The sequence below is a fragment of the Bufo gargarizans genome, chromosome 11 (genome assembly GCF_014858855.1).
Source record: "Bufo gargarizans isolate SCDJY-AF-19 chromosome 11, ASM1485885v1, whole genome shotgun sequence".
In the NCBI taxonomy this organism is placed as follows: domain Eukaryota; kingdom Metazoa; phylum Chordata; class Amphibia; order Anura; family Bufonidae; genus Bufo; species Bufo gargarizans.
In genome coordinates this window covers 90,660,375-90,685,982 of record NC_058090.1, presented here as the reverse complement: position 1 = coordinate 90,685,982, position 25,608 = coordinate 90,660,375, and the positions used below count along the sequence as shown (strand labels likewise).

Below are 25,608 nucleotides of genomic sequence, written 5' to 3'. Positions count from 1 at the left end.
AGGAACCCAAACCCCTCCTTCCTACACCAGTTCTTGAGCCACTTGTTAACCTCCCTAATCTCCCACTGCCTTTCTGGTGTGGCTTGTGGTACCAGTAGCATTCCAGAAAACACTACCTTTGAGGTCCTTGCACAAAACTTGTAACCAAAATCCCCAAAATCATTTTTAAAGGACCCTCCACCCGTCATTGGTTCCAATATAGACTGACTGCTGGATCTTCACACCGTTCGACAATCCCCCTTATCTGTACCCCTAATAATGGAGTCTCCCACTACCAGCACCTGTCTGGTCTGTCCTGCTCTCCTGGTCCCCTGTTTACTGGAGAGGACATTCCCCTGACTGGCAGAAGGGTCCGGCTGCAGCAGTCCTCTCCCTGGACTGATATACCCCTCATCTGCCAACCTTGCAAACTTATGGTGTTTCAGATCCAAGCAAGCCTGCCACTTCCCTCAATCATGCTTTTTAACTTACTAGGATTGCCATCTTTCGCCAACAAAAAATACCAGCCAAGTTAAGCCCCACCTCAAAGGGTGTGTGGCTGTTGGGGAGTCCTTCAACACAAGATGTTAAGTCACTGTCATAATGTGGCTCCCAGTATTAATGACCCCATTAGCGTTGCCCAGAATTCAAGCCCCCCAGCAATCGTAACCGCCCCCTTAGTGCCCCCCAGCAATCGTAACCACCCCCTTAGTGCCCCCCAGCAATCGTAACCACCCCCTTAGTGCCCCCCAGCAATCGTAACCGCCCCCTTAGTGCCCCCCAGCAATCGTAACCGCCCCCTTAGTGCCCCCCAGCAATCGTAACCGCCCGCTTAGTGCCCGAACTTGTTATGATACAAGTTCTCTGATAAAACCCCTGTGAATGTGCGCATCTCATCTATTCTCAGGCTGCCCACCTAGTGCTCTGCTTCCCTCTTCATTTTCCTTCTGAACCAGGGAATCAAAGCCAAAGTAACTGAGAACCATGTGCTACTTACCTGCACCGGCTGCAGCAGGGGGTCTCATTCATTTAGATACACGATGTGTGATACCAAACCAGCGATTTTGCTCACATTTCCAACACAGATCTGCCCCCTCAAACAGCTGTCCCAGGACTGCATACGTCAGACAAGAAGTGCACTGGACTGCGCTCTCACTGGAACACCTACTGACGGGGATTACACAAGAGAAACAATACAGTGCAACGACTAGCAACTGACTTACTGTAATCCCCTGCTACGCTCCCTGAATCTCAAGTCACTTAATACAAACACTTGAAATCAAACACATGGAAGCTCACAGCAAACTTCACCCCTGCAGACCCCCCCAGCAAACTGCACCCCTGCAGACCCCCCCAGCAAACTGCACCCCTGCAGACCCCCCCAGCAAACTGCACCCCTGCAGACCCCCCCCAGCAAACTGCACCCCTGCAGACCCCCCCAGCAAACTTCACCCCTGCAGACCCCCCCAGCAACTTCACCCCTGCAGACCCCCCCAGCAAACTTCACCCCTGCAGACCCCCCCAGCAAACTTCACCCCTGCAGACCCCCCCAGCAAACTTCACCCCTGCAGACCCCCCCAGCAAACTTCACCCCTGCAGACCCCCCAGCAAACTTCACCCCTGCAGACCCCCCCAGCAAACTTCACCCCTGCAGACCCCCCCAGCAAACTTCACCCCTGCAGACCCCCCCAGCAAACTTCACCCCTGCAGACCCCCCCAGCAAACTTCACCCCTGCAGACCCCCCCAGCAAACTTCACCCCTGCAGACCCCCCCAGCAAAACTTCACCCCTGCAGACCCCCCCAGCAAACTTCACCCCTGCAGACCCCCCCCAGCAAACTTCACCCCTGCAGACCCCCCCAGCAAACTTCACCCCTGCAGACCCCCCCAGCAAACTTCACCCCTGCAGACCCCCCCAGCAAACTTCACCCCTGCAGACCCCCCCAGCAAACTTCACCCCTGCAGACCCCCCCAGCAAACTTCACCCCTGCAGACCCCCCCAGCAAACTTCACCCCTGCAGACCCCCCCAGCAAACTTCACCCCTTGCAGACCCCCCCAGCAAACTTCACCCCTGCAGACCCCCCCAGCAAACTTCACCCCTGCAGACCCCCCCAGCAAACTTCACCCTGCAGACCCCCCCAGCAAACTTCACCCCTGCAGACCCCCCCCAGCAAACTTCACCCCTGCAGACCCCCCCAGCAAACTTCACCCCTGCAGACCCCCCCAGCAAACTTCACCCCTGCAGACCCCCCCAGCAAACTTCACCCCTGCAGACCCCCCAGCAAACTTCAACCCTGCTGCAGACCCCCCCAGCAACTTCACCCCTGCAGACCCCCCCAGCAAACTTCACCCCTGCAGACCCCCCCAGCAAACTTCACCCCTGCAGACCCCCCCAGCAAACTTCACCCCTGCAGACCCCCCCAGCAAACTTCACCCCTGCAGACCCCCCCCAGCAAACTTCACCCCTGCAGACCCCCCCAGCAAACTTCACCCCTGCAGACCCCCCCAGCAAACTTCACCCCTGCAGACCCCCCCCAGCAAACTTCACCCCTGCAGACCCCCCCAGCAAACTTCACCCCTGCAGACCCCCCCAGCAAACTTCACCCTGCAGACCCCCCCAGCAAACTTCACCCCTGCAGACCCCCCCAGCAAACTTCACCCCTGCAGAACCCCCCCAGCAAACTTCACCCCTGCAGACCCCCCCAGCAAACTTCACCCCTGCAGACCCCCCCAGCAAACTTCACCCCTGCAGACCCCCCCAGCAAACTGCACCCCTGCACCCTGCAGACCCCCAGCAAACTGCACCCCCTGCAGACCCCCAGCAACTGCACCCCCTGCAGACCCCCAGCAAACTGCACCCCCTGCGGGCCCCCCCAGCAAACTGCACCCCCTGCGGGCCCCCCCAGCAAACTGCACCCCATGCGGGCCCCCCCAGCAAACTGCACCCCATGCGGGCCCCCCCAGCAAACTGCACCCCATGCGGGCCCCCCCAGCAAACTGCACCCCATGCGGGCCCCTCCAGCAAACTGCACCCCATGCGGGCCCCTCCAGCAAACTGCACCCCATGCGGGCCCCTCCAGCAAACTGCACCCCATGCGGGCCCCTCCATCAAACTGCACCCCATGCGGGCCCCTCCATCAAACTGCACCCCATGCGGGCCCCTCCATCAAACTGCACCCCATGCGGGCCACCCACAAACTGCACCCCATGCGGGCCACCCCCATGCGTTCCCCCCACAAACTGCACCCCATGCAGCCCCCATTGTATACAGCACCACTCCATTCCCCTTATAATTTATTACTTCCATGTAACCCCCTATATAACACACCCCTGTAGTCCTTTAGTATAATGGGACCCATACGCTCCCATGTGGTATAATGCTCCCCTGTAGTAGAAGACACCTATGAAGAGATAAGTGTGTGACAAGGACTAATCTTGGTTATGATACAAGTTCTCTGATAAAACCCCAGTAAATGTGTGTATCTCATCTCTTCCTTCTCAGGCTCCCACCTAGTGCTCTGCTTCACTCTCCATTTTCCTTCAGAACAAGGGAATCAAAAAGAAAAATAACTACAGTCTGTGACAACCATGTGCTACTTACCTGCACTGACTGCAGCAGGGGGTGTCTGCTCTGACCACATAAGAGGACGGCCAGCAGGAAGTCTGGACCTTTATAGAGGAAACTGCAGAGGATTGTGGGAGACACTCCGGTATAAAAGGCCTCAGCTGAGCAGTAATCAGGGAGTCCTGATGGTGTGGAGGAACAGGTTGAGGAGTGTGCTGCAAATAATCAGTGGGTTACAATAAAACTGTTGTTGGTCTTTCTCTCCCCTGAGGTCTGAAACTGGGTTCTGATATGGGGGTCTGACCTAGAGGGCTAATAGTGGTCTGAGATCTCAGGTCTGATATGGGGAGGTCTCGTGTGAGGTTTGATGTGGGGGCCTAATGATTTGATATGTACTGACGCACATTATAAGGGGATAGTTTTTGTGTTGGCTCACATTATAAGGGCTATTTTTTGTACTGGTGCACACTATAAGGGTTATTTTTTGTACTGGTGAGCATGCTTTGTATATTGTATTTGCCAACATCTATAATATATGCAGTTTTAATGCCGCATGGGTCGTGCAAAATGTCATACGGGGGCCCACATGAAGCTGGAGTTGGCCCTGGGTCCAACTCCCTGCATTCTCACGCATATCACCCCATAAGACACACAGGGGTGGACTTGGAATGTAAAGTGGCCCTGGAAAAAAATAAAAAAAATTGACAGAAGGCATGGACAACAGAAGTAGGCGGGGCCAGCAATACCATAGTGCAGAAGAAAAAGAAACATCCCAGCAGAACCAAATGCCACAGTGCAGCTCAAAATACCGTGCCACAGTATTAAACTGTATCATCGTTCTTAGGACAGCAGTAGAGGTGAATTTAGGAGGGCACTTCCAGCCATGGGCCATGAGCATAAGTGCCTGATGCTCCTACACTAATAAATGCTGAGAACATCATATCTACATGCACCTGGTTGGTGACCAAGAGGAGGGCCTGGGTGGCCCCTTGAGAATTGGCCTACTGAGAAATTTCCATATAGGATCTATGGCCAGTCCACCCATGAAGATGCATCTGCCTATTCAACCAATTTAGTGGAGGAAAACAAGTTACAAAAAATATATTTTTCATCAGACCTCAGATTAGACCCCCAATGTTTATAAAACCCTCATTCAGACCTCAGGTCAGACCTGCAATGTTTATAAGACCCCCGATCAGACCTCATATCAGACCTCAGATTAGACCTCCAATAAGACCACCAATGTTAATAAGAGCCCCACTCAGACCTCAGATCAGACCCCTAATGTTTATAAGACCCTCATTCAGACCTCAGATCAGACCCCCAATGTTTATAAGACCCCAAATCAGACCTCAGATTAGACCCACAATTAGACCACCAATGTTAATAAAAGCCCCAATCAGATCTCAGATCAGACCCCTAATGTTATTAAGACCCCCGATCAGATCTCAGATCAGACCCCCAATCAGACCTCAGACCAGATTCCCAATGTTAATAAGACCCCCAGACCTCAGATCAGATTAAAATAATAAATAAATCAACTCCACCCATGAAGATGCATCTTCCTATACAACCAATTTAGTGGTTACAAAAAATAGACCCTAGATCACCATAGTAAGCTAAAATGAACTTAAATCTTTGTTGAACTTTACTCAAATTCCTATTTTGTGTGCCTCTATACTAATCCATGTAGGCATAACGAGTAATACCCAAGAATGACAGACATGGAGAGAAGATGGGGCAATAAGGAAGAAGGCAGAGAATTATCTTTGCATAGTTGTACACAACTGGCCATAATGACCATCATTACGTTTGGAGTTAAAAGGGAGAAGCTTGGAATACTAATAATACCATCCAAACTATAAAACACGGGGGCGGCAGCATCATCTTGTGGGGTTGTTTTGCTGCATGAGGGACTGGTGTACTTCACAATATAGATGGCATTATGACGAAAGAAGATTATGTGGAAATACTGAAGCAACATCTCAAGACATCAGCCAGGAAGTAAAAAATTGGGCGGAAATGGGTCTTCCAATTGGACAATGACCCGAAGCATACTGCCAAACTGGTTACAAAGTGACTTAAGGATAACAAACTCAATGTTTTGAAGTGGCCATCACAAAGCCCTGATCTCAATCCTATTGAAAATTTATGGGCAAAGCTGAAAAGGCAGGTCCGAGCAAGGCGACCAACAGACATGGCTCAGTTACACACGTTTTGTCAGGAGGAATGGGCCCAAATTCCGACCAACTATTGTGAGAAGCTTCTGGAAGGATATCCAAAACGTTTGACCCAAGTCATACAGTTTAAGGGCAATAGTCCCAAGTATTAATGAAATGTATGTAAACTTTAATGCTTTAAAACGTTCTCTCTCATTATTATGGCGTTTGGCAAATAATAATAATTATGGTAATCCTAATTGACCAAAAACAGGAAAGGTTTATTCTGATTTTATGTCAGATATTGAGAAAAACATGCATCTGTGTCTTTTTATATGGTGTATGTAAACTTCTGGTTTCAACTGTACATGTAAATATGACTGGCAAATATGAACAGAAGACATGAGAAAATGAGAGGAGAGGTTTGAAAAATCATTGTGTATTGTTGTCCGCTTGTTGGTGACTAGGTGACAAAGATTAAGCCCTGTACCTCCAAAATAGCTGACTGAGGTTAGAACTTCCTGTCCTCAGTTATGTCTAAAGGATAACTCTAGACCTATAATATGACAGAGATGAAGGAACCTTCTGCTGTGACATTGGGACCTATCATAAGATACCACTGATGGGAATGCGTGAACTGGGACCTCCACTGGTGGCCGAAACCAAGGAGCGTAGTGTTTGATGATGCACTGAAGCCTTACAGATGTTCATCAGAGATCTTCATCATTTTTTCTTTTACTAATTAATTTTTTTATGTATAGACTGTGCCTGTGATGAGCTGTGTAGGTGTTTTGTAGTGTCCTTCATGGTGAGGTGGTAAGAGCCAGAGCTCTGCACATTTCTATATATGGTCACATATGGGGAGTATATTCCAGTATAATGCACAGTAATATCCAGTATGTACCGGACCCCTGTGCTGAGCAGCAGATATGGGGCTTGTCTATATACTTCTCCTTATACAAGGTAAGAAATGGGACTTTATCATTTTATATCATAGTTATTATGTCCAGTTATTATGCTGATTTTACTAATAGCATTTCATTTACATAGGAGTATGGTGTATTTTTTTAAATATTTGAGACATTAGATTATGACAGTGTGTGGAATGACTGCAGACTTTATCTATTATAATATATACTAGGGACATAAACTAATAAAATGTCATAAAAATGGTAGTTTAAAAAATATAATATAAATATATTTTGGATAAAGAAATAGAAAGATTTTTGATACATTTAAAAGATTGATATGAGATAGATAAAATAAAATTACTTTTTTATTTTATTTTTGGAGAGAGCTGACTGTTTTTGTATTTTCTTTTTTATATGGATATGAAATAGATCGATAGATAGATAGACAGATAGTTATGACAGGGCGCTATTTGAGATAAATTTGATCTTCGGTAGATAGAGCCAGCACCTTCTCCATGGCTGCCTTAACTGAAATCTCCTGTGCTCCTTATTAATTTGAGACCCTTTTTGAACTTTCTCCAGATCCTCCCCATCTAAGTGGGACTCCATACCCAAATCTAGACTGTGTAGTTTGCATACTAATTGTGCAGTACTTTAGAAATCTAGAAGCCATGCCTTCTCCTAATAGAAGACAATATCTTTTGATGCAGCAGACTGGCATTGAGTGCTCTTCAATCTATCATCCACAATGTCAGTGACTAGAGATACCTTCAGAATGTACTGTGTGTGGTGGACATAGTTGTCCTCTAATCTGGGATCTGACCATTGTTATGGACACCTAGAAATTCTACCTTGTAGTTTATTGATCCTGATGTCTCCTGAAGTGGGTTTTAAAGGCAAGACCTCCCACCTTGATTGGTGCTCTCCAAGTCCAAATGGAAGATGAAACATTGCTCTTTTTTACATGTAGGGATCACTAAATAACACGACCAAGATTGGCGATTTTGAATGTAATACGGTTAAGGCCTCATGCACACGACCGTTGTTGTGTTCCGTTCCGCAAAATGTGCTTCCGTTGTTTTGTGATCCGTTTCCGTTTTTTCTTCCTTCATTTTTGGAGGATCTCCAGACATGAAGGAAAGTGAAAAAAAATCTAAGTCAAGTTTGCCATGCAAATGATAGGAAAAAAACAGACACGGAAGCGCGGATGACAATCTTGTGTGCCTCCGCTTTTTTTTTGCGAACCCGTTGACTTGAATGGGTCTGCGAACTGTTATCCGCCCAAAAAAATAGGACAGGTTATATTTTTTTGACGGACTGGAACCACGGATCACGGACGCGGATGACAAACGGTGCATTAGCCGAGTTTTCAACGGACCCATTGAAAGTCAATGGGTCCGCAGAAAATCATGAAAAACGGAACAATGGACACGGAATGAAACAACGGTCGTGTGCATATTAAAACGTACGTAATATCTCTTGCCCCTCTACTGTTATCTGCCTCCCACTAATAGGATAATGTGCCATATACTCTATCAGAGTCGCTATTCCATCATTCCATTATCTCTGTACTGGAGATTCACTTTCTATACCACTCCACCTACAGAAAAATATTTAGGATCCCCATATGTGGTCTCTATGGCTGTCTCAATGTAATAAAGCCCTATGTACTGGCTTCATAGCAGCCATTACTGAAGTCTATATACCGCCACTGGTCGCCTACAGTATATAATGGGATCCCTCCCATGAAACATCTAATGCCATAATGGCTACATACGGTGCCGTAGTTGTGGCTCGACGCGTTTCCTGGCTGATATTTAGCACAGTGGCCTCCGTGGCGTGCGGCTACTTTATATGTTTGTGTAGTTTGTATCTTTGGCTGTGTTAGATATCAGCCAGGAAACGCGTCGAGCTTTTTTTTACATAATTTACACTTCTACTTTGTATAATCTCCAACTTTTTCTGATGCTTCTTATTACATATCTGACGTCTTCTCGTACAGGGATCACTGTGGAAATGGTTTTGTATCAGCCCCAGGACATTGTATCTGTGGAGGTTAATAGGACGGCAGTCATCACGTGTGTGTCCAGGGAAGACTTAGATGCCGGATTAAGAATTTCCTGGTATCGTAGAAAATGGAGAAGCAGTGAAGCCCCGGTACTGGTGAAGTCCTGCTCCAGTGATAATGATCCACACAAATATGTCTGTAAGAATGAGAAGTACACGTCCTGGCTGGAGATACATAATGTACAGAGCACTGACTCTGGAGATTATTACTGTATGCATAAATACATTCCATATTTTCCACAATTTGGCAATGGAACAAAGCTGAATGTTGGAGGTAAGAGAACACCTACCATGGCGGAAGGCTCAAGTGCTTGGAGGTCTCAGTGACACTGGTCCAGACACCTCTGGTTCTGACTAGAGATGAACGAATCGAAGTTGACGAAATGGAGTTTGATCTAAAATTCAGGAAAAAATTCAATTTGCGCCGAATCCGAATTTCCTGACGCTTCGTGGTAACGAATTGCATTTTTTCCTAAAATGGCTGCTGCACGTGTGAAGACATGGAGCAAAGAACTCTGGGAAGGCGGGATCACCCACATAGCCAATCAGCAGCCAGCCAGCTCTGTGATGTCACAGCCCTATAAATAGCCTCAGCCGTCTTGGATTTTGCCATTTACTAGTACACTTAGTGCAGGCAGAGACGTCAGCAGGCGCTAGGGAAAGTGCTAGGAAAGATTTCATTGTGCTGAAAAAACGATTTACAAGTTCAGGAAAAGATTATTTCAGCTGTAGGGAAAGGATAGGGAGGCATCATCCACAGCATTGATGTAGAACAGGGTTCAGTAGGGGAGGTTACAGCCTGGGTAATAGGAACAATCCTATTACACCTTGCTGCACTGACTGCGGATCCAAATTGCCATTATACAGCTCTGTAATTCCAGCAAACCGTTCTTGTGATTGGGGGGCAAGTTCTGTGTGATACAGCCATTTACTAGGTGTATTAGTAGGAAATATACGTACGTCCTTTCAGCTGTTCTGCGTTAATTTTAGATTGTTTAAAAAAAAAATTTGGGGGGTGTATTAATAGGAAAAAAAAAAGGGAAATATGTCATAATTTCCGTTCTGCGGTGAAGTTACATTGTACTACAGCCATTTACGGGGCGTATTGAAGGGAAATAAACCTTCTTCCTATTATCTGTTCTGCAGTGAATTGGGATTATTTCTTTTTGTGGGGGAGGGATTCAGTTTTTTAAATTTTGAACAATCATATATTTTTAAAATGAGTTTATTACTGTCTATTGCTCATTTCTTACGTTGGCCTGCCATTTGGTAGCCAAAATAAGAATTGCAGCATGAAGTCCCTACAGCGAGACCCAGCGCTTTCAAAACAACTGCCGACATCCCCATTGGCCGCAGGGGATGTCGGTAGGGTTTTTGACACTTTAGATGCCGTGATCTCACTTGATCACGCCATCTAAAGCCTTTAATTACCGCGATCAGCATTATTGAAACAGCAGAGATCTTCCAGCCATGATGCCCACTGCACGTGCAAGTGGGCACCAAGTTTGCCTATCGCTCCAGCACCATACATGTATGGCGCTGGTAGGGAAAGGGTTAAAACACAAGAAAAACTATATAAATGTGGTATCATAATCATACTGACCTAGAGATTGAAGGGCTCAGGTCAGTTTTATCTTATATGGAATGCAGTAGAAACCAAAAAAAAATGCTAAACTATGGCGGAAATTGCATTGTTTTTCCAATTCCGCAACATTTGGAATTTTTTCCCGCTTCCCACTATGATATGCAATATTAAGTGATACCAATAAAAAGTATAACCTATCCCGCAAACAAGGGTTTGGGAATATATAATTATGGCCTCTTTCACACTACCGTATGGCTATTTCAGTGTTTTGTGGTCTGTTTTTCACGGATTCGTTGTTCCGTTTTTTGTTTCGGTTTCGGTTTCGTTTTTCGTATGTCATATACAGTATACAGTAATTACATAGAACAAATTGGGCTGGGCATAACATTTTCAATAGAAGGTTCCGCAAAAAACGGAACGGATACGGAAGACATATGGATGCATTTCCGTATGCATTCTGGTTTTATTTTGCGGACCTATTGACTTTAATGGAGCCACGGAACATGATTTGCGGCCAAATATAGGACATGTTCTATCTTTGCACGGAGCGGAAACACGGTGTAACGGAATGCATACGGAGTACATTCCGTTTTTTTGCGGACCCATTGAAATGAATGGTTCCGTATACGGACCGTATACGGAATACAAAAAACGGCCCGCAAATTTTTTATTGTTGTGGTCTGAGGGTGCGTCTGGTGCTGATATTTATCTAAGGCTTTGTGCACAGTATGGAGCAAAAGGCTTGTCGTGAAGAGGTGATTATGAATGGATGGTGAAGTTCATCAAAGGTCACACAAGGAGCCGTTCAAGTCCACGACTAAAAACACCATTGAGCATGCACATGAACGGATTCTGTTGGAGGAACAGGTGACAGCGGATCATGTGGCCCTACAAGGATGAAGATTTATGTCTAATGAAGAGGTGAACACAGCGGTGCATTTGCGGCTCACAGCTCAGCCTAAAACATGTTTTAATGAAGAAATACAAAGGTTTCTTGAAAGATGGACAAAGTGCATTGAAAAGCAGGGAGATTATGTGAAAAATCATGCATTTTTCTTTTCTGAGAGTTAATTAAAATTAATTGTACACCCACGTACGAGTACTTTTTTAAAGGGGTTGTCCCATCTAGGATATGCCCTCAATGTCTGACAGATCTGGGTCCCACCTCTGGTACCTGTACCTATTCTTAGAATGGAGCCTGCAAAGTGTCGGGAAGTGCACTGTGAATATCTAGATGCCCTCCATCAATTTCTAAGGGACTGACAAAAATAGTGACCACTTCTTTGGCTATTTCCATAAGCCCCATAGAAGTGAATGGAGCTTGCCGCTTGGCTATTTTCGGCAGTCCCATAGAAATGAATGGAGGGTGGCCACACATGCACAGTGGATCCTCCCTTACTTTGCAGGATCCGTTCTAAGGATATCTGCAGATCCCAGAGGTGGGACCTGCACCTCTCAGACATCCTAGTGATATGCCCCCAATGTTCAAGATAGGACAACCTCTTTCATTTAAATTATCTGACATAAAAACTATTCTAAACAGCCTCTAAAAATAATGCAACAAAATCTGATATCTGATCCGTCATATTGCGACGCTTGACTATATTGCTACTGCCATATTTAAAGAGCTTGAATTTATATGTCTAACTTTATAAAACTACAAATATGTATTTGTTCAATGCTATCTCCATTTCATGTTTGCAGAAAAGTCCACCTCCAGAAGCTACATTCATATCCTTGGTCCTCTCCAGCCTCAGCATCCTCACAGCTCTTTGTATCTGGCTTGTGTAGTACTTGCAGCTCATAATACAGTCCATCTCTACTGGAACATCTCAGGAACATATCACAAGGGTCGGATCATCTCTAGAGAAGAACCAGATGGTACATGGACTGTAGTGAACTGTATCTCACTTCCCAAGGACAACTTAAACTATAAGGAGAAGGTGACTTGTGAAGTTTGGATAAACTCATCTCCTACCAGTGTCCATTGGATAAACTCATCTCCTACCAGTGTCTTAGGAAAAGGTAACCATGTATACTAGAAGTGAAGTGGCATGGGCACATTTGTTGAGTTACATTATTTCTTGGTGTGCACAGGACATAATGGACATCATTGGATAAACTCATCTCCTACCAGTGTCTTAGGAAAAGGTAGCCATGTATACTAGAAGTGAAGTGGCATGGACACATTTGTTGAGCTACATTATTTCTTGGTGTGCACAGGACATAATGGAAATCAATTGACCTCTCTACTGTCCTTGAGGAGACAATTTTTAAGCATCATGAGAGAACATTTTATTCTTGGTTCTCTTCTACATGATATTAAATAGTCTATGTGTTTGAGATCAGTCAACATTCCAGAATCTTTTATGTATAGAGAAGACTAATGTTTTTCTTTCATAATTGAGTTTTCTGATTCTCATATTTTCTTCATAACAAAGTGTTGAGGTCATCTCTTAGGTGAGCTCCTTAAAGAAAATAGTTGAAATCATAGCCTTATATGACATTAGATGTTCCTGGCTCAAGTCTTATGAGCACAGTGATAAGGTGGTTTGGGAAAGAGGTTTAGAACCAACAAAGGTTATGAGACATAAAAATCTGGGTTTATTTTTGACATCCTGTGTCTGACCATTTTACAGATGACCTCTATGGATATTCTCCATCAAAATGTCAAAGCTTCCTCAGAACTTTGGTGATTATTGGGATTTTACTGCTGTTGACCTTGACAATTCTTCTCACTAGGACTCTCAACGGTAACACACAAACTATTGAAATATGTGAATCAGTTCTGGTTATACAACAGTTTCTCTCTAATGTGTCCACAAATTCTATATTTTTGTAGCCTATTCTAAATCCGTCAGTGTATATCTATTACTTATTGTATGTCAGATACTAAAACTTAAGGATTAATGTGCAAGAATAATATGATTGAGGTAAATACAGTAGATCATGAATATAGAAGAACAAAAGTTTTAACCCAATTGCCTTCACAAAAGGCCGCATTTACTCATTGATCATTTTTGATCCTTGTGTACCACATATGGCTGCCCATTTTTTTTTTATATTACCAATGAACAACTTTGTGGCACATTCTTCCTATGATGACTTTGCTCAGGATTTAAGTAAATTTGATGGCTAATGTTTTGGAAAGTTGAAACCTAGATGTGCTATTTGGACATAATATCCATTATCTAAGCCCCGAGTCAGTAAGGTGCACTAAAGCCAAGTATACACTGTATTCTATTAACAGAAACTATAATGGTTGATGATTAATAATTTTTTCCTTTTTTTCCAGAATGAAATTGCTTATACAGAACTGAATATAATCCGGGTTTCTAGATTAAAAAAATATTGTAGATTACAATCCAAGGACATTGTAGAAATGACAGAAAATGCACAAATTACTTACAGCTATTATTATATATGTGAAAGTTAATGGATTATCAGGATGTGAATCGATTTTGTTATTTTCTTAATAAAGAATTGATTTTGTAATTTGACCATTAGGATCCTTTTTTTTTTTTTTTAACGGACATTTGAGGTGTGCTTCATTGTGCTTCAACCGAGGGCCACAAAGGCCAGGCATTTCATATACTGAATTAATCTTGGACAGTGCTACCAATCTGGCCAATATTCTAGTATTCTACTCTTTCTACTAATCACCATTGTTGTGGACATGAGTGTATGGTGCATAGAGGACAGAGGGCACCATAGGGAAAGTCGTAAGGATGTCACTCCAGTCATGCTGGTTAAAGTGGTTTTCCAAGAGCTAAGTCTTGATGACCTATCCTCCGTATAGAACACAAATATCAGATTGGTAGGGATGTCAAAAAGTGCCTGGAAAACTCTCTCTTTTTGAACGTCTTAAAAAATTCAGGTAGAATATATAAATTATAGAGTTGGTTCAGTCATCTCTATTAATGACCCCGTCCATTTTACACGTGATCACATCCCAAAGCTTCAGTCCTGCTACTGATATACAGGACTGCCCAAAAAATTTATGGACCCCATAAATTACAACATTCTAAATGGTAAACAATTCAAGGTCTGGGCAGACAGCGAGAGTCGATACGGAGGTCAGGCATAAGTTGGGACAGTCAACAGAGGGTCAGAGTCCAGTAAACAGGCAGAAGTCAGTACAGAGGCAGACAACAGAAATAATACACCTTTGGTGCAACTAGCAAACTAAGAAACCTATTGTTCAGGCACCCTTCTACAAGTGAAGATTCTTTAAGTACCCCACAGTTGCCAGCCATTGGCTTGTGAAAATGAGGGTGCATGTGCACTGGCTGCAGGGGGAGTGTACTCTAAGGGCAGAGGAGGAGAGGTCGGAAACTAAGTCTGCGCCGCTGGGTGAGGTGAGCGCATAGGTTGCAGCTGCCACTATTGGAGGTCAGGGATGTTCCGGGAACATAATATATTATTATGCAATATATATTTAAAAAGTCTTGGAAGAAGTAGAGAAAAAAATGAAAATGAAATGTAAAACTTATCAAAAAATAAGAGTGTCCTTCTCAGCAAAATCAACATCAGTGATGAGCGGCAGGAGCAATATTAGAATAAGCGATATTTTTCCAAATATTTGGGATAATACTCGTCATATATTCGCAAATTCGAGAATTCGGGATCCCCAGTTATTATTTTCTTGATTGCAAAAATTGGCAATCGGAAAATTTGCGATAAAAATTAAGGATACAAAAATTTGCGATCAACACTACTCCTAAAGTCAAAGATATTGCAGCCTTCTCATTGGCCCACAAGCAAGAAGCAGTGAGGGATCATGGGTATTGATGAAAAAAAAAATCTAGCATATTCGCAATTACGAAGATATAGCACTATAATCTAGATATTCGCAAATTCTCGAAGTGCCAATATTCGCGATAAATATTTGCGATCAAGACTAATTAACATCACTTTTCAGAGGAATTAAAGCTATACCGCCCCTAAGTATTGTACATGAGGCATTAGTATACATTTTTATCAAAAAGCATAGGCCCACTCGTCACGACAAGGTTGCCTCCTTGAGTGGGGACCTGCTCTAAATATGGTGCAGTGCTGCGCGGAGACCACCTGGCGCTGCAGCACCGCACCAGCAGTCGGCAGGACCCAGCAGCCAAACAGTGCCCCCGCTGCCTGCCAAAGCCACCCTGGCACTGGGCCCCACCAACCCACCAACACAGCGCCAAAGCAACAATGGCCGCCGCTCAGGTATTAGACCATAGCACAGTATGAGGATGTGCGATCCAGATTCACTCTTATTCTTTTATACGAAATGTAAAACTTGGCTAGATCATTAAGAAGTTAAGATAGTAAAATAATTTTCGAGTCAGTCTGTAAGTTTCATACATTTCTACCTTCCTGTGGCTGGAACTATGAAAACACTGGACGATAACACAACATCCTGTTTCTGATGTATATGAGGGTCTGATGAAGGTGCTAACCTCAGATCAGTAAACAGGAAAACTCTCATGTAGTTTATTACAGTATTGGTCTTTGTAGGTTTATAAGTTGGAGTTTTTGTCTAAAGCTTGAGAAATCTAAAAGTTAAAGACAGGTTGAGGACACGTAAGCCCTTTGTTTCTCAAGGGGTCATTTAAATGCCTTTCATAGGTGTTTCCTACATATTTAAAGGATATGTCATTAATGCCTAATCAGTAGGGGTTTCATCAATCCAGCCTCCAAAAATCTCAGGAATGGGGCTGACCAGTTTTCCGTTCCTGGTGAAGAGGTGGCCATACATGCTTAGCCATTGTTTATTCGATTGACTGGGACATACAGAAAGTTTCCCTTGTCTCAAAATTCTTGGAGACTGTCCCTCTTTTCAGCCATTTTTATGTGATGAGGAACACTCCCCTGGACTTGCAGTGTCAGAATGTTTTTCAGCTATTTTGGTTAATCTGCAACGTGCCAACTTGCTGGAATTCGATATTGCACATATTCAGGGATGGACTGGGAACTTAAAGTGGCCCTGGAAAAAATAAAAATAAAAGTGGCCCCATATTGTAGGGATGTCTAAATTGACAAAAGGTGGGGCGACACCAATAGCCGGGGCCAGCAATACCATAGCGCAAAATACTGTCCCAGCAGAAACCTATACCACACAGCAGCACAATACACTGCCCAAAAGCTGTCCTTCTGTCATGGCCATCATTAGATGCCATTTTCTGCCCTCCTCCAGGTGTCTCTGATTGAGATATGGAGCAGGGGGCTTAGAGGGTTAGACGTAGGCCATAGCAGTTGAATTCTGAGTGCATGTGTGGTTGCTGGTAGGGTACATGAGTATCTGTTTCTAGCAGGGTTCATTACACTGAGAGGTCATTATTTACCTGGCCAGCGGCAGAGAGTATGCCCCATGGGCATCAGCCCACCAGGAAATTTCCCTGTAAGGTCTATCACCTTGCAGCTGGTGGCTATTCTTGACACTGTTGCGGTCTGTCTGCCTACCATAACCTTCTATACAGTTTCTGCTGAGGCCTGCATCATTTGTGCAATTACATTTCTTTACATTCATTTATAAATTTCACTGTTACGTAGTGAGAACCTTTAGCTTGGACCCACTTTGGGGCCAAACCAAACTATGTAAAAAATTCAGCGAACCGAACCCAAAACGAATCTCGACTTGGTTCAGTCATCTCTAAGAAGAACCCTTATTGTTGCCCTGATCCATTCTTGCCTTGATTACTGTAACTGACTACTAATCAATCTTCTTAGTAAAATCTTCCCTCTCCAGGCTCATCTATCAGCCTAACCACTACATCGATGCCTCCACCTTGTGACTTGTCACTGCACTGGCCACTCACTTACTTTAGGACACAATTTAATGGGGTTGTTCCATCTGAACGTTTATAGCATTTTGATAGGGTATGCCATACATGTCCAATAGGTGGGGGTCCCACCTTTGTCATTCACTCCTATGTAAAAAATTGTGAATAGAAAACCCGCTGCATATGTCTGGCTTTCTCCATTCACTGCAAGTCCATAGCAGTGAATGGAGTGGTGACCAAGCAGCACGGCCTGCTATCCATTCACAAAATGGCCTGAAGGGTCTCGATAGTGCTGGTCTACCTTATATCTCCTCCCTCATCTTTATCTAACATCCATGCTTTCTGTTCTGCCAATGAAAAGGGACTGATATCCTCCATAATTTCAACCTCAAACTTCCATCTCTGAGACTTTTCTCGTCCTGCACATGTTCTCTGGAATGCACTATACTGGACAATTAGATTACCTTCCTATGTTCTTCCAGTGTTAACTGGACCCCAAAACACATCTTTTTGGTATCACAATGGTTTTCTTTTTACTGCTCAGATTTCTATCTGTGAGATGAGATGCACTGATAGGTTTGATATTTTTGCTTGTTTGGTTGGAGGCTGTTTCAACAAAGGTTTGGAAAGGAGCTCAAAAAATGGCCACCACTAAGTAAGCCAGAGTAATTTTAGACACGTGAGAAGCTCATGTTCAGTTCAGAGATGTTTTGATAATGGAAATTAAGTGGTTGTCACGCTATGTGTATGTTGGCCAGAATTCAGTGGGGGTAGTCTCTGCAGTCTGGGTCAAATGCCTACATAAAGGATGTCCATGTATATTTAGCTATGCATTAACCTTTTAAAAATTAGGTTAGTTACAAGCGTATATTTTTTAATCTCCTCCTGAGATGAGATTGTGTTTTGTAGTGTCTTTCATGATGGGGAGGGAAGAGCCAGAGCTCTGTACATTTCTATATATGGTCACATATGGGGAGTATATACCGGTATAATGTAGAGTAATATCCAGTATGTACCGGACCCCTGTGCTGAGCAGCAGATATGGGGGTTGTCTATATACTTCTCCTTATACAAGGTAAGAAATGGGCCTTTATCATTACATAACTTTTTATTGTAGGTTATATTCTTATAATATTCATTATACCTGTCTCGTATTACCTTTGTGATTTTTACAATCACTCAATATCTATGTTGCACCTTCTGAAATGTCTGACATCTTCTCTTACAGGGATCACTGGTGAAATGGTTTTGTATCAGCCTCAGGACATTGTATCTGTGGAGGTTAATAGGACGGCAGTCATTATGTGCGTGTCCAGTGCAAAGTCAGTCGTACAAAAATTCTCGTGGTATCGGAGAAGTAACAAAGACCTGGTCTGTGTGAAGTCATGCACCAGAGATAATGATCCACACAAATACGGCTGTAAAAATGAGAAATTCACGGCCAGCCTGGAGATATATAATGTACAGATCACTGACTCTGGAGTTTATTACTGTATGAATTATTATACTAGGTTCTCTCTAAAATTTGGCAACGGGACATATTTGAATGTTGAAGGTAAGATCTTTCTGTTATCTTTTCTTCTATGTGCAAAAGAAAAATACCTGGGTAATTCACTTCATAGATATTTAGATGGATATTCTGAATATTAGACTAGGTCTGTTAAGATTAAGTAAAATTTTCATTTCCAGAGCGTCCCACCTTCAACCATATAAAAGTTGTGTTGAGGAGGAGGTCTCCTTCATTTGTTAGATCTTGACTTTATCCTTATTCCTTCAACCTTCTCTATACTATGTATAGTATTTGTGCAGTTAATGTTTTGCATTCATTTTTACATTACACTCTTATGTAGTAAGAAACATTAGCTTTAGCTTTAAGTCTTTAGTTTTCAGTTTAAACCTTTAGCTTTAGTCTATTGGTGACCTATTTAGTAAACTTTCTTAGTTTTTTTCTTCTCTCATCTTCTTTCTTATTTTTCTTCTCCAATCACCTCCACCTCTTCTCTTCTGTTTCTCATACTTCTCATTCTTCATCTTTTCTTTCATGTTATATATTTTTCCTCTCCATCTGCTTCTATCCCTTTTTTTTCCACCCTTCATATGCTCCGCATTCTTCTTCTGTTTTCTCTCCTTTTTCTCCCTCTTGAGATGAGAAAAGGGGGGTGCAGGCAAAGTATAGCCTACTTTGTTCCGACACCTCTTGGGACAATACCACGACCACAGCAGGATATATACAATGTCTTCAATTATTTGAAACTAAGGTGACAACGCATTTTGGAGTTACAAGACTCCTCTTTCAAGTCTGAAACCTGGCCAGAGATACAAATTTGAGGATTAAACGTTGCCTGCAACCCCCTTTTTCTCATTTCTAGTATTTATACTCCTCCAGAGGGTTGGCTACCCCTCAAAGTGAGTATCGGACGACATTGGCAGCACCAACCATTCTCATCCACCTGCCTTTATTAGTGTGTGTCTACGGTTGCACAACACAAAAATGATTCAAATTCCCACCTACGGGTTTACATGTATTACTCTATCAGCTCCTCAAAGTGAGGATCGGACGACATTGGCAGCACCAACCTGTCATAACCAGACAGCTGAGAAGCTCTGACAGAAGCCTTTCAGAACCTCCTCCTTGAGTTTTCTTTGTTTTTGGTTTTCAGTTCCTCATCTCGTTAGCCTCTCTCAGCTGTCATGTAGTTGGACTGATTGCATCCCTTTAAATTCCTCCCCATAATGCATTAGTGTGCGGTTTATACAGCTTCCTGGAGTGTGTGTGCATGCTGATCCTATTTCTCCGTCTTCTACAAGTTAAGTGTTGTACATTCATTTGTGATTTTCTGTTTGCTGGATCCCAGGTGACCCTGACTCCCTCCGTGTCTAGTGTAGGGAGCCGGTGGTCGTGTCCCTTCACTATTGTAGGGTGTTCAGGTGTTATATAGTCGAGGTACGAGGATATGCGATCATCCACCATTGGGATTATCGCATAGGCTGAGCAGTAAGGGAGAGAGCCAGGTCTGATGCAGGGGTCTCCCTTTTTGTTCCTTAGTTTTGGATCCAGTGAGTCATATATTAATTTTGCATTGTCTTGTTTCCTGTACACCTTCCGTGACACAACCATTCTCATCCACCTGCCTTTATTAGTGTGTGCCTACGGTTGCACAACACAAAAAAGTAAACATAATGGTACAAATTCACCCCTACGAGTTTTCTATTCCTCCTCAGCCTTCTTCTTTTACCTTTTGTTCTTTTCCTCTTCCTTGTTCCTTTTCTTTTCTTCACCTACATTTTCTTTGTAGTACTTTTTTTATTTTCCTTTCATCGTCCTAATACTTAGCTGTCACAGAAATAAGACTTGGTGGCCCTTTGTTTAAAGGGTTTTCTGGGACTTATATACTGGGACAATAGGTCATCAGTATTTGATTGGTGGGGGTCTGACACCAGAGACCCCTTACGATCATCTGTTTGAGAAGACACTGGTGCGTGCCATGGCCTTCTCCCTGCTCACCAAGCACAGCACCATAGTATAGTGTTTGTGCCCTTGCCACACTCCTTTTCTCATCAATTCAGAGAAGTGGCATAAATGGGAAAAAGTCACACATTTTGCCTAAAAATAACAAGACTTTGTGACTTTTCAACACCACTTTAGTAAATGCCCCTCCTTATTTTTGTGTCTTGATTAATTGAACAAATACCATATACCTTTTCAGTGATATCTCCCTTCTTTATTTGCAGACAACTCCACCTCCAGAAGCTCCATTCATATTCTCGGTCATCTTTACCCTCTGCATCCTAACAGCTCTTTAGATCTCACATGTGTAGTACTTGTGGCCCATAATACAGTCCATCTGCACTGGAACATCTCAGGAACATTTTACAAAGGCCGGATCATCTGTAAAGAAGAATCAGATGGGACATGGACTGTGATGAACTTCATTTCACTCCCCAAGAACAGTTGGCGTCATGGGGAGAAGATGACTTGTGAAGTTTGGATAAACTCATCTCCTACCAGTGTCCACTGGGAAATCCCCGAAAAAGGTAGCAATGGATCCTAGAAGTAAGGTGGTATTGACACTTATGGAGCTATAGTACTTCTTGGCAGGACACTAGATCATGAGTTGACCTCTATGCTGCCCTTTAGGTCATGAATTTTTATGATACATTTGTTTAATAGAGAACATATTTTTCTTAGTTATCTCTAGTATGGTATTAAAAACTGTCATGTATTTGAGATCATTAAAAATTCCAGAATCTTTTATATATAGAAGATGATATTTGTCCTTTGATAAATAAGTTTTCATATTAGAATTTTTTTTTTCATTTCAATTGTTAGGAGCTCTTGAGAGAACATAGTTATGAATAGCACCCTATCTGACACTTGATGTCCTTGGTTCAAGCCCTATGAGCATAGATGACAAATAGATTCTGATTACCAACAAAGAAGATAGGACATATAAAAATGAGGTTTCATTTTCAACATCTTGTGTCTGACCATTTTACAGATGAGCTCCATGGGTGTGCCTATAACTGTCAAAGCTTCCTGATATCGGTGGTGACCTCTGGGACTTTACTGCTGTTCATGTTGTCTGTTCATCTCATCAGGACTCTCAAACCCATAGGTAACGCTATGCAACGGTTGTCACCCAACTGTCTACAAGTTTTGTACATTTTATATCCTATTCCAAATCAGTCAATATATTTTTCTGGTTTTAATATTTCAGATAATAAAACTCAAGAGTTGATGGCCAGGAATAATATGATGGAGGTAAATGCAGTATATCATCTATATTAATTCCACATTTACTAACAGCAAATTCAGTTGTTACCATTTTGAAGAATTTAAACCTAGAGTGCTCTCTGGACATGAAATAAATGTACTGTACAGACGCCCAAAGTCAGTGAGGTGCACTAAAGCCAAGTATTTGTTATTCTCGAACCTCTTGATAGCTAACTTTTGTATTTTTTCCTTTTTATTTTAGGATGAAATTGTCTATTCAGAACTTAATATAAACCAATTTTCTAAATTTTTAAATCACCCTGAAGAGTAAATCTATGAACGCAAAATTACACAAATTAAAGGAATTTATTCTTGCATATGCAAATGAACGGATCTTTCGATGTGAATCAGTCTTGCTATCTTTCAACTGATTTAATAATTTGACAACTGGGATTCATTTTGACAAAAAATATTTGACCCTGTAGAGGCGTCCTTCATTTTAGTTGTGACCCGAATAAAGTTGAGATAATTAATACACTGAATCAGTTCTGAGTGTTGCCTCTTTTCTGGCTTAACTGCTCGTATCCCTCTCTTTCTACTAATCCCCAGTGTTGAGGCATAAGTCTATGGTGCATAGAGGACAGAGGTCAACATAGGGAGAGTCCCAATGATGTGCTCGTGTTGGTGCTCGTTAAGCCAATGCACCACTACCTACCTCAGTACAGGAGTGTCATACAGTGTCTTTATAATTATGCCATCCCAATTACAACTTTGGAAACATCATGCTATGTGAGCATTCATTTCCCTAGCCATGGTGGCCATGGTTGAAATAACTCATTAAATGGTGGCCATATAATACACTATTTTATTGTACTTGCTCCTCACACCCTCCCACTGATTTTCTATGAAAGTAAAAAATTATGCTTTTATGGCCTCCTTCACACAACCATATGGCTTTTTCAGTATTTTGTGGTCCGTAAAAAATGGATCCGCAAAAAATACCGATGACATCCGTGTGCATTCCGTTTTTTTGCGGAACGGAACAGCTGGCCCCTAATAGAACAGTCCTATCCTTGTCTGTTATGCGGACAATAATAGGACATGTTCTATGTTTGAACTGAACGGAAATATGGAAACGGAAGGCATATGGAGTACCGTCCATATTTTTTGAGGATCCATGAAAATGAATGGTACCGTATACGGAACACAAAAAACGGAATGTAAGTGGAAAGGAGGCCTAATACTGTGTTCTTAGTGTGAATATGTGTAAAAAAGAGAATAACAACAGTACTCTCCATAAAAGTAGAGGGTATCTGAGGGGACACTATTACTGTGTTGATACACTTTCTGAGGACAAAAAGGGATGTACTATTTCTGTGGAGGGCTCTATTATTCTGTGGGGCACTATGACCATGGCTAATTTTTTCTGTGGGGGGATAACTATAGAAATGGGAGTAGCTGGGGCAACGGCAACAGCAACAGGCACAGAAATGGGGAAGAAGCAAAGTAGTACAGACAGAGGAGTGGTAAATCGGCATGTGGTATCATGTCACAAAAGCCATTGAAAGGAATTGAAATAGTCAATGAATAGTTTCTTGATATTGCTAGTTAACTTTTTAAGAATCACGATGACGATTGCTATATCTATATGTTAAAGACGTGAGAAGATTGGACAGTTTGCATAAGGAGTGGGAATGGGTGGAAAGGATTCTGGAAAAGTGAGATCATGGTTGTCAGGTGTCATCATGGTGGTCTGCCACAGATGGAGAAGAAAAGCAAATATGAATGACCCCCAAAGAAAACTGTGAGCCACTTTATTTAACTGTGATTTAATCACACATACAGTCTACAAAGCACCTACGTAGACCTGATATCTGCAAATATATGGTTACTGTATGGTGATACTATTGTTTATACACAGTGTGTTTTATTCAGTTACAGTATGGTACTATTATTCAGACACTATGTAGTATCAATATGTAGTCATGGGTGCACACGTGTTAATTGGCCCTTGTATGGTGGTATTAAAAGATAACTGTATTTACACCAGACTGCAGTGGGCAGAGGATGTGACTGCCTGTCTCTTCAAACACCAGAAATAACTTACTCCACTCACAGAGACTGCTGTACAGCCTGACCCAATAGTATGCTTACTGAGTATGTCTACTGTGTCTTCTCCTGGCACACAAGTCGTAGGACAGGGCAGGCTGTACAACACATCAGACCTTGCTGAGCAGAGTATGCTGCTATGATTGGGATAAGTGACCCAAATTCTACGGGTTTAAATTAAACATTACATTCCCTTTTTGCTTTTATTTTTGAAAAATAATTTTAAAAAGTCAAGAAGAAACAAGAACACCCAACCTACTTTACCTTGATGGGTAGCAAATAATATTACTTGTATGTGTGTAAAAAGCAGCACCGCTCGGAGATGTAACACCGGTACACAGAGCAGATTTGAAGCCCGTGGTGTAGAACCAAAAGTTTTCTTTGTTTTTCGTTCATTTCTTTTTCTTAACTTTCCAAAATGAATCTCGAGTTGGTTCGCTCATCTCTAAGCAGAACCCTTATTGTTGCCCTGATCCATTCTTGTTTTGATTACTGTACCTCATTACTAATCAATCTTCTCAGTAAACTCTTCCCTCTCCAGGCTCATCTATCAGCCTCACCACTACACCGATGCCTCCACCTTGTGACTTGTCACTGCACTGGCCACTTACTTACTTTAGGACACAATTTAATGGGGTTGTTCCATCTGAAGATTTATAGCATTTTGATAGGGTATGCCATTTTGATAGGGTTAAGGAGAGGATTGTGGAACATCTAAAATCCCATGGATTGAAAGATGACAAACAGCATGGGTTTACTTCAGGGAGATCATGTCAAACTAATCTTATAGATTTTTTTGATTGGGTGACTAAAATAATAGATGGCGGAGGTGCAGTAGACATCGCTTGTCTAGACTTTAGTAAGGCTTTTGATACTGTCCCACATAGAAGGCTTATCAATAAAGTGCAATCTTTGGGCTTGGACTCCCATATTGTTGAATGGATAAGGCAGTGGCTGAGGGACAGACAACAGAGGGTTGTAGGCGATGGAGTATATTCAGACCACGGTCTTGTTACCAGTGGGGAACCTCAGGGATCTGTTCTGGGACCCATATTGTTTAATATCTTTATCAGCGAAATTGCAGAAGGCCTCGATGGTAAGGTGTGTCTTTTTGCTGATGACACAAAGATTTGTAACAGGGTTGATGTTCCTGGAGGGATACACCAAATGGAAAAGGACTTAGGAAAACTAAGTCCAACAAAATTTTAATGTTAATGAGTGCAAGATAATGCACCTGGGACGTAAAAACCCAAGAGCAGAATATAAAATCAGTGATACAGTCCTAACCTCAGTATCTGAGGAAAGGGATTTAGGGGTCATTATTTCAGAAGACTTAAAGGTAGGCAGACAATGTCATAGAGCAGCAGGAGATGCTAGCAGAATGCTTGGTGTATAGGGAGAGGCATTACCAGTAGACAGAGGGGGCTCATGCCGCTCTACAGAGCACTAGTGAGACCTCATCTGGAGTATTGTGCTCAGTACTGGAGACCATATCTCCAGAAGGATATTGATACTTTGGAGAGAGTTCAGAGAAGAGCTACTAAACTAGTACATGGATTTCAGGATAAAACTTACCAGGAAAGATTAAAGGACCTTAACATGTACAGCTTGGAAGAAAGACGAGACAGAGGGGAGATGAGAGGAACGGCTAAATACATAAAGGGAATCTACAAGGTAAAAGAGGAGAGAATATTTAAAAGAAGAAAAACTGCTACAAGAGGACAAAGTTTTAAATTAAAGGGGCAAAGGTTTAAA

General features: G+C 42.7%; 2 protein-coding genes across 3 annotated transcripts; both read left to right on the top strand.

The window, feature by feature from the left end:
• The first annotated feature begins 6,299 nt into the window (after nt 1-6,299).
• LOC122922215 lies at nt 6,300-13,706 on the top strand. 2 transcript variants are annotated; one of them, XM_044272747.1, is made up of 5 exons: nt 6,300-6,666; nt 8,617-8,955; nt 11,971-12,291; nt 12,906-13,019; nt 13,562-13,706. In XM_044272747.1, the coding sequence occupies exons 1-5, from the start codon at nt 6,633-6,635 to the stop codon at nt 13,564-13,566; spliced, it is 813 nt and encodes a 270-aa protein (XP_044128682.1). In that variant the 5' UTR covers nt 6,300-6,632; the 3' UTR covers nt 13,567-13,706. The 2 variants fall into 2 exon arrangements, with proteins under 2 accessions (XP_044128682.1, XP_044128681.1); XM_044272746.1 differs by lacking the exon at nt 13,562-13,706 and having other exon boundaries at nt 12,906-13,259.
• Nucleotides 13,707-18,071: 4,365 nt separating this feature from the next.
• Nucleotides 18,072-22,141, top strand: LOC122921407. The gene is made up of 6 exons (XM_044271386.1): nt 18,072-18,105; nt 18,259-18,585; nt 20,763-21,065; nt 21,530-21,646; nt 21,749-21,792; nt 22,007-22,141. Exons 1-6 carry the CDS (start codon nt 18,072-18,074, stop codon nt 22,073-22,075), a joined length of 894 nt encoding a protein of 297 aa, XP_044127321.1. The 3' UTR covers nt 22,076-22,141.
• Nucleotides 22,142-25,608: the final 3,467 nt, after the last annotated feature.

Coding starts and splice junctions, on each gene's coding strand:
- LOC122922215 (XM_044272746.1), top strand. CDS start 6,633: ATGGGGCTTGTCTATATACTTCTCCTTATACAAG. Junction 8,956..11,970: donor AACAAAGCTGAATGTTGGAG/GTAAGAGAACAC, acceptor TCATGTTTGCAG/AAAAGTCCACCTCCAGAAGC. Junction 12,292..12,905: donor TACCAGTGTCTTAGGAAAAG/GTAACCATGTAT, acceptor ACCATTTTACAG/ATGACCTCTATGGATATTCT.
- LOC122921407 (XM_044271386.1), top strand. CDS start 18,072: ATGGGGGTTGTCTATATACTTCTCCTTATACAAG. Junction 21,647..21,748: donor CAGGACTCTCAAACCCATAG/GTAACGCTATGC, acceptor TTAATATTTCAG/ATAATAAAACTCAAGAGTTG. Junction 21,793..22,006: donor CCAGGAATAATATGATGGAG/GTAAATGCAGTA, acceptor TTTTTATTTTAG/GATGAAATTGTCTATTCAGA.